The sequence below is a fragment of the Trypanosoma theileri genome (genome assembly GCF_002087225.1).
Source record: "Trypanosoma theileri isolate Edinburgh chromosome Unknown TM35_Tth_11_V1, whole genome shotgun sequence".
NCBI classification, from domain to species: Eukaryota; Euglenozoa; class Kinetoplastea; order Trypanosomatida; family Trypanosomatidae; genus Trypanosoma; species Trypanosoma theileri.
This window is the reverse complement of record NW_021639853.1, coordinates 479,644-495,698: the sequence shown is the minus strand read 5'-3', so window position 1 is coordinate 495,698 and position 16,055 is coordinate 479,644. Positions and strand designations below refer to the sequence as shown.

At 38.6% G+C, this 16,055-nt stretch overlaps 8 protein-coding genes across 8 annotated transcripts; all 8 read right to left on the bottom strand.

The window, feature by feature from the left end:
* Window positions 1-39: 39 nt before the first annotated feature.
* TM35_000113130 (uncharacterized protein) lies at window positions 40-1,440 on the bottom strand (the record flags this gene model as incomplete). Its single annotated transcript, XM_029025022.1, has 1 exon — window positions 40-1,440. The coding sequence occupies one exon, from the start codon at window positions 1,438-1,440 to the stop codon at window positions 40-42; it is 1,401 nt and encodes a 466-aa protein (XP_028883845.1).
* Window positions 1,441-2,271: 831 nt separating this feature from the next.
* Window positions 2,272-3,501, bottom strand: TM35_000113120 (uncharacterized protein; the record flags this gene model as incomplete). The annotated part of the gene is made up of 1 exon (XM_029025021.1): window positions 2,272-3,501. One exon carries the CDS (start codon window positions 3,499-3,501, stop codon window positions 2,272-2,274), a length of 1,230 nt encoding a protein of 409 aa, XP_028883844.1.
* Window positions 3,502-4,184: 683 nt separating this feature from the next.
* On the bottom strand, window positions 4,185-5,660 carry TM35_000113110 (uncharacterized protein; the record flags this gene model as incomplete). The annotated part of the gene is made up of 1 exon (XM_029025020.1): window positions 4,185-5,660. The coding sequence occupies one exon, from the start codon at window positions 5,658-5,660 to the stop codon at window positions 4,185-4,187; it is 1,476 nt and encodes a 491-aa protein (XP_028883843.1).
* Window positions 5,661-6,238: 578 nt separating this feature from the next.
* On the bottom strand, window positions 6,239-8,317 carry TM35_000113100 (uncharacterized protein; the record flags this gene model as incomplete). The annotated part of the gene is made up of 1 exon (XM_029025019.1): window positions 6,239-8,317. The coding sequence occupies one exon, from the start codon at window positions 8,315-8,317 to the stop codon at window positions 6,239-6,241; it is 2,079 nt and encodes a 692-aa protein (XP_028883842.1).
* A 397-nt stretch (window positions 8,318-8,714) lies between these two features.
* TM35_000113090 (ribonuclease II-like protein) lies at window positions 8,715-11,627 on the bottom strand (the record flags this gene model as incomplete). Its single annotated transcript, XM_029025018.1, has 1 exon — window positions 8,715-11,627. One exon carries the CDS (start codon window positions 11,625-11,627, stop codon window positions 8,715-8,717), a length of 2,913 nt encoding a protein of 970 aa, XP_028883841.1.
* Window positions 11,628-11,814: 187 nt separating this feature from the next.
* Window positions 11,815-12,657, bottom strand: TM35_000113080 (uncharacterized protein; the record flags this gene model as incomplete). Its single annotated transcript, XM_029025017.1, has 1 exon — window positions 11,815-12,657. The coding sequence occupies one exon, from the start codon at window positions 12,655-12,657 to the stop codon at window positions 11,815-11,817; it is 843 nt and encodes a 280-aa protein (XP_028883840.1).
* Window positions 12,658-13,283: 626 nt separating this feature from the next.
* On the bottom strand, window positions 13,284-13,616 carry TM35_000113070 (uncharacterized protein; the record flags this gene model as incomplete). Its single annotated transcript, XM_029025016.1, has 1 exon — window positions 13,284-13,616. One exon carries the CDS (start codon window positions 13,614-13,616, stop codon window positions 13,284-13,286), a length of 333 nt encoding a protein of 110 aa, XP_028883839.1.
* Window positions 13,617-14,635: 1,019 nt separating this feature from the next.
* TM35_000113060 (uncharacterized protein) lies at window positions 14,636-16,054 on the bottom strand (the record flags this gene model as incomplete). The annotated part of the gene is made up of 1 exon (XM_029025015.1): window positions 14,636-16,054. A coding segment is annotated over one exon (1,419 nt), but the record flags the coding sequence as incomplete, so codon positions are not given.
* Between the last annotated feature and the right edge of the window lies 1 nt (window position 16,055).

Sequence of the window (16,055 nt, the reverse complement as noted above, 5' to 3'; positions counted from 1 at the left end):
TTTTTTTTTTTCTTTTTTTTTCTTTTCTTTTCAACTTCGTTAATGACTCATGCATCTTTGCCTCCGCTTGGGTAAAGATGTGGAAGGAACCAACGGGGCCAATTTCTCCGGATGATGCATCTGCATATGTATTAACTCCTCTGAATCGGATGTGAGTATACGGCGACAATGTGGACATCTTACGAAGCCAAAATATTTTACTAATTTCTTTGCCGAACACTCTACTTCATAGGCAGAGACATTCCACTTCCATGAAGGCACTATTTCTTCTTCTTCTTCTGAGGTATCTTTCTTTTCATCATATCCTTCTTCCTCTTCTAAATGATGTTCCTCTGTAGTTTCTTCCTTTTCTCTTTCCTCATTCGGTTCCATGGGATGATGTCCATCTTTTTCCATGTGTTCAAACAACTCCCCATGTGTGAGGAATACACGAGCACAATCTTCTTCTGGGCACTGAAACACTACCAAGTGATCATCATCATCATCATCCTTATTATCCTTATCCTTATCATCTTTCTTATCATCTTTCTTCTTCCTTTTCTTCTTTTCCTCTTGGTTGGTGCTATTTGGTTCAGGAAGAGTTTCACATATGAGAGCTGCCATCTCGGGATCATCTTTATCCACCAAAACTTCAAATTCCTCTGCGGAGAGGACTTCATCTCCACCCTCACGATGTCCAGGACGTGCACGGACGAGTAAATGAATATCTTTACAATGACCTGTCGTGGCCATATGCCGCTCTACAAGATCCCAACTTACAAACAACAACACACATACAGGACATTGATAAAGAATAATATACGATTTCACTTCTTGTGGCCATGGTGGTAATTGTGGACATCGTTTAAGATATTTAGCGGCATTCAGTCCCATCACCTCAAACTTGTGTACTTCCTTAAGATTTAATTTATCCATTCGATGTACTGTCATCTCAGCAATGGTACCATAAATTCCACAAGTGAGACAATGAGCCTTATCTTTAATCGCCGTCACGTGATGATCATTACGTAAATGCTCGGCGAGTGCCAGTGGCGTGAGAAAGACAACAAGACACTCACAACAGTATTGTGGAAGTGTGAGGTGTGGTGGGTGATCCAGGCGGTAATCATCCCGCACATAAAATGTACCGAGAATACCACGATGTCCAGTAAGAGCCTCATGGCGATAGGGGAACTTGGGACCAAAGCACTTCAGCAACTCACGACACTCCACACAACGTGCAGAGTAGTGTTGTGTGGTCTCTAAGTGTTGGGTGAACTTTGTCCAGGTGAGAAATACGTTAAAACACTCCGGGCATTGAAGAATGGGTGAGGAGTTGGAGGCCGGCGGTGTGAGAGCCGTGGTGCTCGTACTAACAGTGGTAGTCGCAGGAGGACTCGTATTCGTAGAAAGAGGCGTATTGGCACTACTACTTCCACGTTGGTAGGGCCCACGCTTCATATGGGAACGAGAAAAATAAAAAAATAAAAATAAATAAATAAACAAATAAAATAAATAAATAAATCAATGCGCAAATAGAAACCAAAAAAGAAAAAAAAAACAAAACAAAAAAAAATAAAAATAAATAAACAAAACAAATGGATAAATAAAACTATAAAAGCTTCTGCGTGTTTGTGTTTGTGTAGTTAAAAGGGTATCGGGAGTATGTTTGCTTACGTGGATAAGTGTGCCTAATATGTTTCTTTGTACTTGACACACTCAAGTTGTTTAAGCCTTTGTTTATGGATTAAAAAAAAAAAATAAAAATAAAAATAAATAAATAAATAAATAAATAAATAAATAAATATATGTTTTTTTTTTGTTTTTTTTTTTTCTTTGTGTGTGTTTAGAGCTAATTGTCTCTTTGTGTCGATTGATTTATGTGAGAGGTAAAAAAGGAGACCCCACTCTTGTGGCAGCAAAGAAAGATAAGAAGAAGAAAAAAAATAATAATAATAATAATAAAAATAGTAATAATCACAACAACAACAAAAAAAAAACAAATAAAATAAGAAAAACTGAAGTAATAAAACAATAAAAATAATAACAAAAGATAAACAACAGTATCCACAAAAGGTATAGCTGAGTACTGCAACAAAAAGGAAGCAAGCATATACACACAAACACACAGATCTACATATATATAGTATATATATGTATATATATATATAAGGGTAGTAGCAAAGATCTCTCTCTCTCTCTCTAAAATAAATAAATAAATAAATAAAAAACACAAACTTCTTCGTTTCTTTCACCTCCATCAATTTCTCTCACTCCTCTCTCTAAAAATCTCTACGATACTCGAAGAGGTGAAGGTGATACCGACACATCAACCACCGATTGAGGCATGTAATCATTCACTACATACAATCGTACGGCCTCCCAGACAAGATTCTTTATTTCGCGAGTCATTCCAAATCGCGGGTACTCCTTCGCTACAAACATCCGTACATCCGGCATATTTAACGTTAACAATGGATTTGGCATTGGATCTAGAAACTTACAGATAGTTCTATACATATCTGCAAAACTGGGAAGTTCATTCGGTGGTCCAGTAGCGGCAAAATTTACTTTAAAGCGTTTGTTTACAATAACACGTGTAGCATCACTAATGACACGTCTTTTTACTGTAGATTCCCCAAAATCTTTTGTGGTATCAAACTCAATGATAAGTATTGGCTCCCCAGCTGGACCACGTTCTTCACGTATAAAAGTATTCAAACGTTTTCTACTCATTGGAGCCCGATTACCAGCTAAGGGGGATACACCTTTACTCTGAAACTCTACACTTAAACTAATTCCAACACCTGAGAATATATCTCCCGTATACCGTACCAGTCTTCCATCCTTTCCATCCATGTTTATACGCAATCTCGCAATGGGAAGCATAGCTAAATCTAACGTAATAGATTCACTGAGTTCATACAATTCATTATGAACATATGGTGAATAACCTGCACGTGGAATAGAAGCAGATGGGGTAAACTCTAATGCCCGTGCAACCAGACCCTGAGAAGAAGCCTCATCTGTACATTCCGTCCCACTTCGTGGGGAAAGCATAAGTGGCCATTTAACTCCACCCTCACAAAAGAGCCGCATGGTAACACGGAATTTAGATTCACCAATTTTACTATTTGCTCTAATAGAGGCTATTGTCGTTTTATCACCAATGGCATTCTTGTTACTACTATCTGGACCAGGAGAAAGATCAATAATAATCTTTAGAATAGTATCATCCACCACCCAACTGGTATTAGGACCAACAGATATTAATGATTTCACCAACGCCGCTGCTTCCAAATTGGCTTCTGCCGCACCACCGAAAATTCCAACGGTGAGATCTAACAATAACGGCATATCTTCAATGCGAGCAGAACGGGCCTGCGCCACGAGATAACCAACAGCTTTGGATTTGAGATTCACCAGAAGTGTGAGGAGGCGGGTTCCGCGAAGAATGTAACGAATATTCAGGGTGTCAGGGATCTCTGCCACCTCACTCATATCTCCCGGCATTAAACTCATTTCTTTTTCTTTCTTTTTTCTTTTCTTTTCTTTTCTTTTATCGTATTATTATTATTATTATTATTTTTTTTTTTACTTTTCTACTGGGTGTATGTATACTTGTTTGTGTTTGTGAAGAGTACTACTTCTCTTTCTTTTAGGGGTTCCGATGCCCGACTGGCGTCGTCTTTAGATCTCCTCGCAAGTGTACAATAAAGGGGATCGCTACAGTGAAGGCACAGGTAAACAGAAGAAAAAAAAAAAAACAAAGAAACCAAAAAAAAAAAAAATTAATTAATTAAATAATAATAATAATAACAGGAGAAGCATCAAACAGAAAAGCAAAAAAAAAAAAGAGAAATGAAATGAGGGGTTCAGTAGAAAGTATTATCACAAAACAATAGTTAAATATAAAGCCGCGCGTATAAAAGAAGATAGCCCAGTATGGCATCAGCAACAATAACAACAACAACAACAACAACAGCAACAATACCAATAACAGCGAAGAGAAGTGAATTGACTTTGAGCACATCCTTTGTTTTTGTTTTTTTTGTTTTTTACTCCTCCTCCTCAACTATTCACCATTCCTTTTTTATCCATAAGATTTATTGCTACGTTCCACCAACACCACCACAACATCAAAAAAGAAGCAATAATTAACAGTAAAAAAAGAAAAGAAGAAAAAAAAAAAACAGATTCTCTTTTTATTTAACATTCTTGCGAAGAAAATCCATTACGGCGGTTTTTACTTGTTCCTTTAATTCCCCAGAGTCATCCGCTAACTCGCCCTCCACAACTTGTGAGACTTCCGCCATAACTGTTTTAAGTGAAAGAGTGGCCAATTCTTCTTGTGTACGTGTACTGAGAATTTTAACCACCGCCTCCCGCACCGCTGCTGGTACAGTGTTTGAAGACTTTCCTACCTTACTCATATAATCCATCACCGCATGTTTTACCTGTTCTTTAATAGGTCCAGTGGCTCCATTCTCTATACCCAATTTCTCTGAGACTTCGGTAATTACTGTTTTAAGTGAGAGGGAGGCGATCTCCTCTGGTGAACGGGCATCTAATACCTTCGCTACACTTGTTACGATCTCTTCAGTAGCGACGGGTGGGGCGGATTTGTAGGCATTAAAGCTGATACTTAAACCCTTTCCAATTTCACACCAACCACCTGATGTCGCTACAGTAATAGATTTCCCAGAGGCAGAATGACCTTGCGTTTGTGTGGGATCAAATTGAAAATCCACAAGAATAGTGTCATCATCATTATCATCTTTGTTTTTTCTTGTACATCGCACAAGGAGGTTTTTAGATTTCTGTGAAGGTGCTGTAAATGAAGTATCTCCATTATTATCCTTCTTCACTTCTGTCTGTTCTTCTCCCTTTCTCTTTTTCCTGCTGGACTTCACCATAGTCGCTATGGTGATTTCACCATTAAGTGTAAAAGATGGCATAGTCTTAGTAGCCGCCGAGTCATCCTGTGTGTACTCACAGTGTACAATCGCCTGTGTTTGAGAGATCATCTCTACTTGAAATCCATTTCCCAAATCCCGCACTTCCCCGTTAGCGAGTTGTGGTGATCCCACAATAGTATTAAGTCTGTCAAGTTGCAGTTCTTTACCAATTGGGATATAACAATTCATTCCACAAATAATACCCGTTTTCGCCACCGCCTTGTTTCCACCAGTGGAGGAGAGTAAAACCGATTTGCCAGAGGATGCCACTTTATCCCCCGCCCGTGCAAAGTCCACCGCCATTTCCAAAACCCAACCCTCACTCTTACTCGCATCCTTATCCTTATCCGTCTCTTCCTTATTCTTATTCTTACCATTATCCTCTCTTGTTGTTGTTTCCTCTTCTTTACACACAGAATCGGGGCCGTGCACCCGCCACTGTGCGGCTGTGCCAAGTTCCGTCCACTCCCGCAGGGCCGCCACTCCCGCCGCGTCCAAACACCGCGCCGCTGCCGCTTTGCAGAAAATGTTGAGGCCCACGAAGGCGTTGGTGGCGCCGAGTGGGCGATTGCCGCCCGAACTCGCAATCACAACACTCTTCCCAGAGCCGCTGATGCCGTAGTCGCGTGTGAGATCGCAGAAGATGTGAAGAGTGGTGCCACGCACAGCAACACTCACATTCTTCGCACCAGCTAGCGGAACAGCATCAGGTGGTAGAGTCATAGGTCGTTAAAAAAGAATTTCTTTTTTTGCTTTTTTCCTTCTTTTTCCTTCTTTTTCCCTCTCTATATATATATAAATATTTATGTATATATGTATATATCTGAAATGAATGTGTACACCTATTCCCCTTTTTTCTTTTTTTTTTCTTTATTATTTTTTATTACGTACACCAGACCGTAGATGTACGAAAAATATCCCAGATGAAATTAACCAAAGAAGAAAATAAAAACAATAAAAAAAAGTTCAATAAATAGACTCTATTACATAATACTATTATGTTTTTTTTTTTTTTTCCTTTGCTCCGCATCAACATTGTAACCACAGTTTCCAGTGATACCACCACCATCCAAAATAAAATAAATAAATAAACAAATAACAGATACATATAAATAAAGAAAAAAAAAAAGAAGAACAATAATAACAACGCCACATACCTATAATTAATAGAGTTAACGTCTTGTCCAAGGGTATTATCTTCTTTTTTCCTTTCTTTCTTTCTTTCTTTCATTCACTCATGTTCTCCTTTACATAGATGAAACTCATAGAGAGATGTAGATAGTAACACCCTATCCTCCATTCTACATGGACATTAGCGATAGCAGTTGTTGCCCATTCACAGCAATGCTATCGGCTAAACGTTGTCCAATTTCCAACTCTTCCTCTTTCTTAAGGGCCACCAGTGTGGCAGATGTTAACATTGCGGTGGAGGCTTTTAAAGAATTGGCTTCTGAAGGTTTATTCACACTTCCTCCTCGTTCTATCTTTCCAACAGCATTGCACGTCACTGCAAAACGTGAAGGCAAAACAAGATGAGTTTCACTCTTTATAATATCACCACTCGTACCTAACAAGTCAAGAGTAATAAACATATCCACTGGACCCAAAATAGCACCATTAGAAGAGGCATTTGTTGTTTTTACCTTTTCTCTAGAAAGAAGTAATTTAGCCACAGAATATAATGGATACGGTTCATGATAACAAGCATCAATAACACCTTCTATAATCTTTAATGCTTTGAGTAATAAAAATTTCTTTGCACGCCACTCCACTAATACAGATCCACATCTTAAAGATTGAATAAGAGTTTCTATCTCAGCAGAGTATAATAAAGTGGCAGATACAGCTCCTTTTAAATTTGGAAAAGCCACCAAAACAGTAGGAAAACCATTCGATGGGGTTAAATTTTCTTGAACCGCAAGAACTGTAGAAAGACAAAAAACTGCAAAAGAAACCATATTCTCTTTTGGAAATAAAAGATTAAATAAACATGGAGTTGGTTCCATTACAGCATAAGGTTGCATTAATATACGATGTTTCCATGGTAACCACATTTCTAAGAATTCCACTCCTGTAGGAAGAATCTTGTTAATATGATCACTACTTTCATCACCTACTGTTCCTGTTCCTGTTCCTGTGCTTGTGCTTGTAGTGGTAGTTGGTGTGGTTAGTTCTCCATTTAATGAAACCTCTACAGATCTTGTTATGTAATTTCCCTCATCACGTAAATTGAATACTTGCATTAAAAATTCCATAAGATTATCCTTACATATAATTGTTGAATGTGCACGTATGGATAATGAATTGTTTTCCTGTTCCTCTTCTTCTTCTTCTAATACGAGTGCATTTCTAAACCAATGCGCTGAAGAAGGAAGATTATTTATACTTCGCAATACAACTGTAAAAATACCTGAATCCAGAGCATTTAAACAAGCTTCATTTACCGGACTTGCAGTTTTTAACCTTTCCATAATAGCAGCACAGTCTTTTCGATTCACTTCTGTTAAATAAGCTAAAAGTTTATAAAATGCAATAAGTTCTTCTAATGCTTGAGGAAGTATTTTTTGTTCTCGTAGTAATGCTTCTGTACGTGCTGCATGTTCCTTTACAGACTTGAGACGTTTCGCAATTGTATCTATACTTTCCACTATTCCAGCCTGATCAAGAACATCAATGCGATAAAAGTAAAGACCACAACAAACAGTAATATGACGACTATTATAATTAGATTGAAGTAAACCTTCTGCAGAAGTTTTCTCATTTCGAAGTACATGAAATAAAAGTTCTTCATATACTAATTGAGAAGTATTAGATGCCTTTGTAAATACCAAAAGAATACGACGAATCATATTAGCTGTATTAAAACATCTATCATCACTTCCCACGAGAGGAGTATCTGTACTTACCTCAGATGATGGAGGTGGTGGTGTAAAGTATAATTTTGTAAAAGGATATGCCGCTGCATTTGTACATTCCTTTGCAATACTATCTCGCCACCAATAATGAAAAAAAGGTTCTCGAAGAATACTCATCGCTTCCTTCACATCTACAACTAAATTAAAGTCTTCAGATTGATGTAAAACTTTTTGGGATTCATGAACCATAGATATCACGTCATCTAATAAAGATTCTGGAGGTTCATCATAGTGACGATTACTATCCAGTTCTCCTTCTTTCAAAGCCCCGTGTGGGCGTAGAGAGTTAAGATTCACCATTCGACTCTGTGCAGGGCGGGCATTGACTGCATATGCAGTACTTCGAACTGTTGCCATGCGAATAACAGTAGCAAGCATAGCCGCCGTTGCTGCCCCAACAGCATCTTCTTCTGTTGTTGAACCACTGGTGTTGATAATCTTTGTGCTTCGTTTACGGGAGGCCATGATGAGAGAGTTGCTTGGGGCCAGTCAATCAATCTCTTTTCTTTTCTTTTCTCTCCTTCTCTCACTCTATTTATTTCTATTCGTTATATATATATATATATATATATATATATATATATTATTTGTATTTGTGAGAGTATGAGTGTGGAACTCTCTTTCCGTACCAACAAGACCTCTCTTCCTTTGATTAAGTTACAAAAGAAAGATAAAAAAAAGAAAACAGAATATAAATAAATAACACAGAAAAAAAAAACTCCCGTAAATGTGATAACCACAATAGGGTCAATATTTATGAGAATACTTTTTTTCAAGTTAACAGTAAAATGTAAACAAAAAAAAAATTGGTTTGTATATATATATAGATAGATAAGCAAGAAAAAAAAAAAAAAAACATATTTTATTTCTCCTCCAGTTTTGTTGGAATGCCTGTAAGTTTATTTGTTCTTTCCCATGGAGGGTCAATGATCATATTAAGCTCCACATAACCATTTGGAGACCATGTAGTCAATACAGCAGTGAGTTCCTTTAATAGTCGCAGTTCTTCTTCCACTTCTTCACCCGTGTCGGGGTGTGGTCCCCAATTGATGCGAAATGTTAAAGCATTATCTCCAGTAGGCTTTTTCGCTTTTCGCATTTTCTTTTCACCTTCTTTTTCTTTTTCTTGTTGTTGTTCTTGTTGTTGTTGTCCTTTTTCTTTCTTTTTTCCATGTGATTCCTGTTTTGGTTTTTCCTCTTTTTCATTCTTATCCACTGCTGCTGCTGTTTCCTTTGTTGTCTCTCCTCCTTTTATATATGTAAACCGTTGTTCTTTACTCCGCAGGCTAATCTCCACCTCCTGGGCAATTTCCCGTGCGTAGAGTTTAATGCTTTCACTATTTCCCTTTAACTGTACAATCGTCACTTCCACACGAGGATTATCAAATGTCCCTCGAGTGTGAATGTCAGCATCCAAACTTCTTTTTAATGCTTGTAAATAAAAGCAAAGGAATAAACCCTCCGAAACGTCACTTACTGTACGAGCATTTAATTTCTTTACATTAGCCATTTCAACAATGGTATCAATTTCAGAAACGGAGTAAAAGAAATCTTTAGTCTCTAGATCATCCACATCTATACTACCAGGCAAAATGCGATGACGACTTTTCTTTACTATAGATTCAATCTCAAGTGCACATAATAATTGTCGATGTGCGATAATATCACAATAACGTCGAATAGGTGAAGTGAAATGTGTATACCATGGTAATGCAAGTGCATAATGACCTTTACATACCATCTCTTCTTGTCCATTTACAAAGTATTTAGCAGATTGCATAACATATTTAACTGCTACACAAACACTATCATAATTATCCGTTCCCTTTGCACTATTAAGAAGTGTTTGTAAAGATTTATTTGAACTTCCTTGTAGAAAAAGTCCTACATGAGCAAGAGATTTTCTTAATTTATTTATACTAGAAGAAAATGGTGCCCCATGACATCGTAGTAAAGCTTGTTCAGGCATATATTCTACGATTTTCTCTGCTACACGTCTATTTGCAAGTAACATAAATTCTTCCACCAACCAATTACTTTCTATTTGTTGCTCAATATTAAAACCTAATGCAAGTGAAGGGTTTGAAATGTCTTCAAACTCAAAACGTATCTTTCTTTTACCAATGGAAACTCGTCCACGCTCAATACTCATAGCTCGTAACTTTGACGCAAGTTTAAATAATGTTTGAATACTATCATTTACTCGTTCTTTAAGATGTTGTAATTTTTCAGTATCTTCTTCCCCTCCATAGTCTAGTGTGTCAAGAACAGTTAAATCACCATCTAGAATACGTTGGGCTTCTTCATATGCGAGACGACATCGATTGCGAATGACACTTTGTCCAAACCATTCAGATGTAAGTTTACCATGATGATCAAAGTGAAAAATACACGAAAAAGCAAACTTATCACTTCCTGGATTTAAACTACAGTAATCTTCACTTAATTTTCGTGGTAACATGGGAATCACTTGTTCAATAAGATAAACACTAGTGGATCGTCCACGTGCCTCCTCATCCAATGCGGAGTTTGCAGGAACAAAGTAAGAAACATCCGCAATATGCACACCAACCCGATATCCACCCGGTGTGGTGGTAATACTTAAGGCATCATCCAAATCACGTGCAGTTGAGGGATCAATACTACAGACAAATTCCTCTTCACGAAGATCACGACGTCGCATTTGTTTTAATGCCTCTTTATCCGGTACATTAAATACCTCTGGCACACATGCATATGCTTCCTCTGAAAAATCACTCATATCAATCCCATTAGCATTACAAAGAGCGAAACTGTTTGTTCGTATAGAGTCTGCTCCTCCAAGTACACGTACAATCTTACCCGTAAGGGCGTTATTTCCTGTCCAATAAGCATCTCCATTCTCTTGCGTTACGAGACGAATGTGGAAAAAATAATCATAGAGTGTTTTATGATATAATGATGGAATATCACGTCCATACACAGCAATATTTGGCATGAGACGATTAAAACTCTTAAATAAATAATAACGATTACTTTGTATCATTTCTCCAGGCGGTAATGCATTCTTCATAAGACGTGCGGCAACAAATATTGGAAGTCGTCGTTTCAGTACAGCCATCACTGTACCACGTGGTTGTTCATTTCCCCAATTGTATACAGTGGGAGCCGACAAAGATTGAGCCAATTGCAATTCTGGAGAGATTACTGTTTTCTGTGTAGTGTCTTTTATCCAAGAAGTAATAGGACGTCCTTCCGATACCTGATCCACTGGTTTCCCATCATCTTCCGGGTTTTCTTCATCAAATTCTTCATCATCTTCTTCTTCTATTTCTATTTCTTCTTCTTCTTCATCATCTTCTTTGCTTTGATCATTCGTACGGATGTTGTGGTTGTCCTCATTCTCATTCTCCTCACCACCATTATTATTATTACTATTATTATTATTATTATTATTATTATTATCATTATTATTTTCTTTTGCCCCTTTTCCACCTTCTCGTTTTCCTGTGAGGAGTCTTACAGCGACAATATCATCATGCAAGACTCGTTTTCTGTTATCCATACCATCCACCACAATATCAGATGGAAATGCAGGACTCCTGACAAATGCAAGGCCTGACATGTGATGTTTGTACACATGCAGACGTCCAATCACAACTTCTCCATTTCGTATACTTTTCTCAAGTTGAGGTTTTGATCCTAGTTTATATTGTACTATAATGTGTGTGGGTTCAGTCTTTGGCACCTCTCCCAATACACCCTCCTCCTTCTTCGATACTGGAGTAACCTGCATCTACTAGTGTTGACTATATTAATAAAGGAAGAAAAAAGAAAAAAAATAAGAATAAGAATACAGGCATTTTTTTTTTTTTTTCTGTTTTGGACGACAACTATTTCAGAATGTACTAAAAAATATATCACAATGCATTTTTTTTTTTATTTTTTATTTTATTTCAAGAGGTATAACAAAGACTTATTCCTTAATCATCTCCATCACCATCATCTGAGGAGGAAGAAGAACAGGAAGAAGAAGATGAAGACTGCAAAAAACTACTCAAAGTTTTCCCCTTGGCAGATTCAAATAATACCACTTCAGTCTTCTTGGTATTCTCTTCTACAGCATTAACATTCGTCTGTATTGGTTGATGAATATCCATACGTTCTCCCTTAAGAGCCGCCGTCACCAGTGTAAGTAAATGCCTTCGTGTATGCTGCGGTTTACCATCTACTAATCCACCCACAAGATCCCTTTCATGACTACATACATGTAATTTTCTTCGATGCCGTACAATAGCATCTGCGGTCTTCTCACTCTGCGTGATACTATTCTTCCCACACACACTATGATGAATCTGATATAAAGCCACTGGTCGCATCGTGGAGGTTTCAGATAAAAGTACAGCACGTGATGGGGGAGTTGTGGTTATTTCTTTTCCATCACCCCTCGTTGCATTATGACGACCACCTAATAGTGTATTCATCACATACGCCATCAGTTGACGTACATGTGTTTCTGGTTCACTATCTAATAAAGAGGATGTTAACGGACGTCTAACATCATTCTTTACTAGAGTATCACTAGTAGTAATATGATCTCTCCCAGTTATGTTATGTGTATTATTTCTCTCCGATCGTAACTTTTTGCGTGTGCGTGTGTCTGAGAAAAGTACATTCTCCTCCGTAGTATTATCAAGAGCACTAGATGCTGTGGATGCGTTTCCCCGCTTCTTTGCCCGCGTCAACCACCGTTCACTCGCCTCAACTCCCGCAGCAGAGGCTGTCGTTGTTGCTAACAGCATCTCATTTACATCACCTTCATTCATCTGCAAAAAAACAACTAAATGGAAACGAAGCAAGAAAAAAAAAAAAAGAAACTCAATGAATATAAATAAGAGCAGTAACAAAAAAAAATAATAATAATGCTTGTATCCTCCACGAATCCGAACCACAACGTGTATAATAAAAATCTCTCTAGTATTACCAAAAACGCTTATATCCTGAAAAAATACTAAAAACCAAAGAAATAAAAGTATGCTGAAAAGCCCTTTTAACCAGCCTTCCACTCAAGGCGGTAAGGGTTCGGTTAGATAGGCTTTCATAAAGTTACGTTTCACAAATTGTCAAATTAAAAAAAGGTTGATAATACTGCTCTACAAAGAAAAAAATAAACAAAATACTCAGGTACCTTCTCCATAAGCATGATGGCCTCCAATCGATCCTCTTCTCCAGTTCTGTACACTTCAGCTGCAGCATCAGGTTGTGTGCCCCACTTCGCCAGTCAGTCACGGCAATGATGGGAGTGACATTATCAGCAGGAATGAAAGGAGCATCAACTCGTAGACACGCTTCCAACAACTGAGATGTACGCCACCATACCACTTTCTCCTTCTCTAATGCTCTTTCCCCACATTCATCCAATGCGGTGTATGTCTGACGCTGCTGCTCTAGTCTAACAGACTCTATTCGCAATGCTTCTAATTGTTGCCTCAAGGCATTTTTCACGTGTGATGCCTTGCAGACGCATTTCGTGCATCTCGTGCCGCACAGCTGTTTTTAGGCGTGTGAGTCGCTCAATCTCACGCAACAATGCATCTCGACACCGCTGCTCTTTCATACTCAGTAGCAACGGTTCCGGCTGTTGTTGTTGATTCTGTTGTTTGTGTAGATGTGGGTCACTATCAGTGTATGCACATCCTTTGAAGTGTGACTGCACACACCATTCCCATTCACAGTCCTCACTTCTTGCGGCTAATTCCATAGCGTAAAGAGACTGTCGGGCCATAGACTCTTCCTCCTCCAGGGAATTCTGCAGTATGTCTCTCCATTTATCCGTCTCTTCCCATCCAACATCAGCACAGGGTTCACATTACGTTGCAGCAGCAACAAAAACACGCAATCGGAACAGGTTCACTGATAGGAGTAGTAGATCTTGGCGCATCTTCATCACAGTCATACAAAGTGGACATTGCCTAAATAGACTAGACTACACCATTAAAAAATAAGAGCATATTGAGAAAAACACAAAACAAGAATAAAATAAACACACAAACATAAACATAAACAAAACAAATCAACTAGCAAGAAATAAACATAAAAAAGAAATAATAACTCTCAGGGTGTCCAATTAAAGTAAAAAAAAAAAAAAAAAAACACAATTCCCAGTATTAAACAGAAAATCCCAATTAACTCTGAAAGAAAGATACATAAATAATTAAAATTGCGACCAACAAGAGCAAGAAACAGACAAATATATAGCTCTTGATTGGGTGGTCCACATATATAGCAAAGAATGAAATTATGTGTAACAGTTATTATTTCTTCCCTCTGCAAAAAACAGAATACCAAAACGGTACGGGTCAAAACGCACAACGACCCAGCAAACCACAAGCAAAAAAAGAAATAAATATTTGTGCCCAAATTTACCAACTATGCTCAGAAATACACCAACTATGGGTGTAAGTCTATATATGTGTGTGTATATACGCAATTATAAATATATATTCATCTGTTATTATTATTTCTTTCCCTTTCACTGCAAAAAAAAAAAACGTTCACTATCATTATCACAGTACAAGCCCAGGTGCACACACAGAGAGAGTATCCAACAACACACACATAATGGAGTAGCAATAATAATAATTATAGGATAAACATAGAGAGCAAAAACACAAAAAGCATTAACATTAAGAAACAAAAAAGTAGAGAAATCCCAACAGGTGGTAGATTAGTTAGACTGTAGGAATGCATGCAAAAAAGAAAAGAAAACAAAGGATGACCTGAGTCACACCACCATCATTACAATCAGTACACAAGAATACAGGCCAGTGTAACCACAATCAGTAGTGGCACACGCATCCACAAAGAACTGCTGATACTGCTGCTGTCTGCGTTAGCATTCTTCTGCACTGTGGAGGCAATGTTGCTGATCTGTGGGTCGGTTGTAGGTACAGGAGGAAATGTTGTTGTTGTTGTTGTGTTGGTAGTGGTGTTGGTGTTGGTGGCGTTAGTTAATTCCTCATTACTGGTTGTATTTTCGGCATCATTTGTGATGTTTGTCACCACACTCTCTGCAGCATTAGATTCATTGGAAGTCTCCGTGAGAGAATTGTTGGTGGCAGATGATTCCTCATTATTGGGTGTGATGGCATTGTTGGAGTCCATGTTTGCTGAGCTATTGTTCTCAGTTGTACCTACAACTGCATTGGGTTGGGTAGCGGAAATACCGTCGCTGGACGCGGCAGCACCAGAAGCACCAGTTTCACCTTGCTGCCTTTGTACGGTCGATACCACTTCTTGACCAGTTCCATCAACGTTCTTGTTCAATGTAGGAATCTGTGGCGTTGTCGGATGATCACCCGGTGCACCAGCATCATGAGCATCAGGAACAGCAGGAGGAACTTCAAGAGATAATTTACCACCTTCATGACCATGTGCAGCAGCAGCACCACGAGCAGCTTCATCAGACAATACACCACCTTTTTGACGAAGGGAAACATTTGCACCGTTTTCCCCTCCCAACTCAGTGTTTGCTTGTGCTTGTACTTGTGCTTGTGACATTGTGGGATGAACACTGGACGTTTCTGACCCAAACGGTCTAGAAACTAAGGACGCAACCGATGTTTCTGCAGGAGGTTTTTCACAATCGACACCCTGAGATTCCTTTTTACATTCTGCAAGTTTCAACTTATTCTCTGATTCTTTTTTTTTAACGTCTTCAACACTCGCATTCGACGGTAAGCCAAGCAAAAAACGCGAAACAACTGCGACTTCAGGACTAGCATAGGGATCAAAATCTTTATTTGGTGTTTGACCAGCAGGAAGTTCAGCTGACGGCATAAGCGTTGTTTCTCCTATGGCTGCTGGATGTGCACCTTGCGAACGAACCCCTTCTGCTGCTTCATCTGCTGGAAGTTTTGTGGTACTCTTGTTCAGCTTAACCTGCCTTTCCTCTGCTTCTTCTTTGGCTTTTTTAACATCATCGGCAGTTGCACTCAGCGATAAGTTATGTAGTAGCCGAGAAGCAATTGCGGAATCCGGAGAACCCATATGAGCCATCACTGCCTTTGGCTGTCCAGCAGTAGTAGTGTCAATGGTTGTCCTTGTTGTTGCTCTTGGGATACGCTGGCGGCACGTGTCTGCGTACTTCACACATGCAGACACAGAGCTGCCCGCACCGCATGTAAGCCACTCGCTCTCACCAGCGGGGCGTACACGCAGCGCA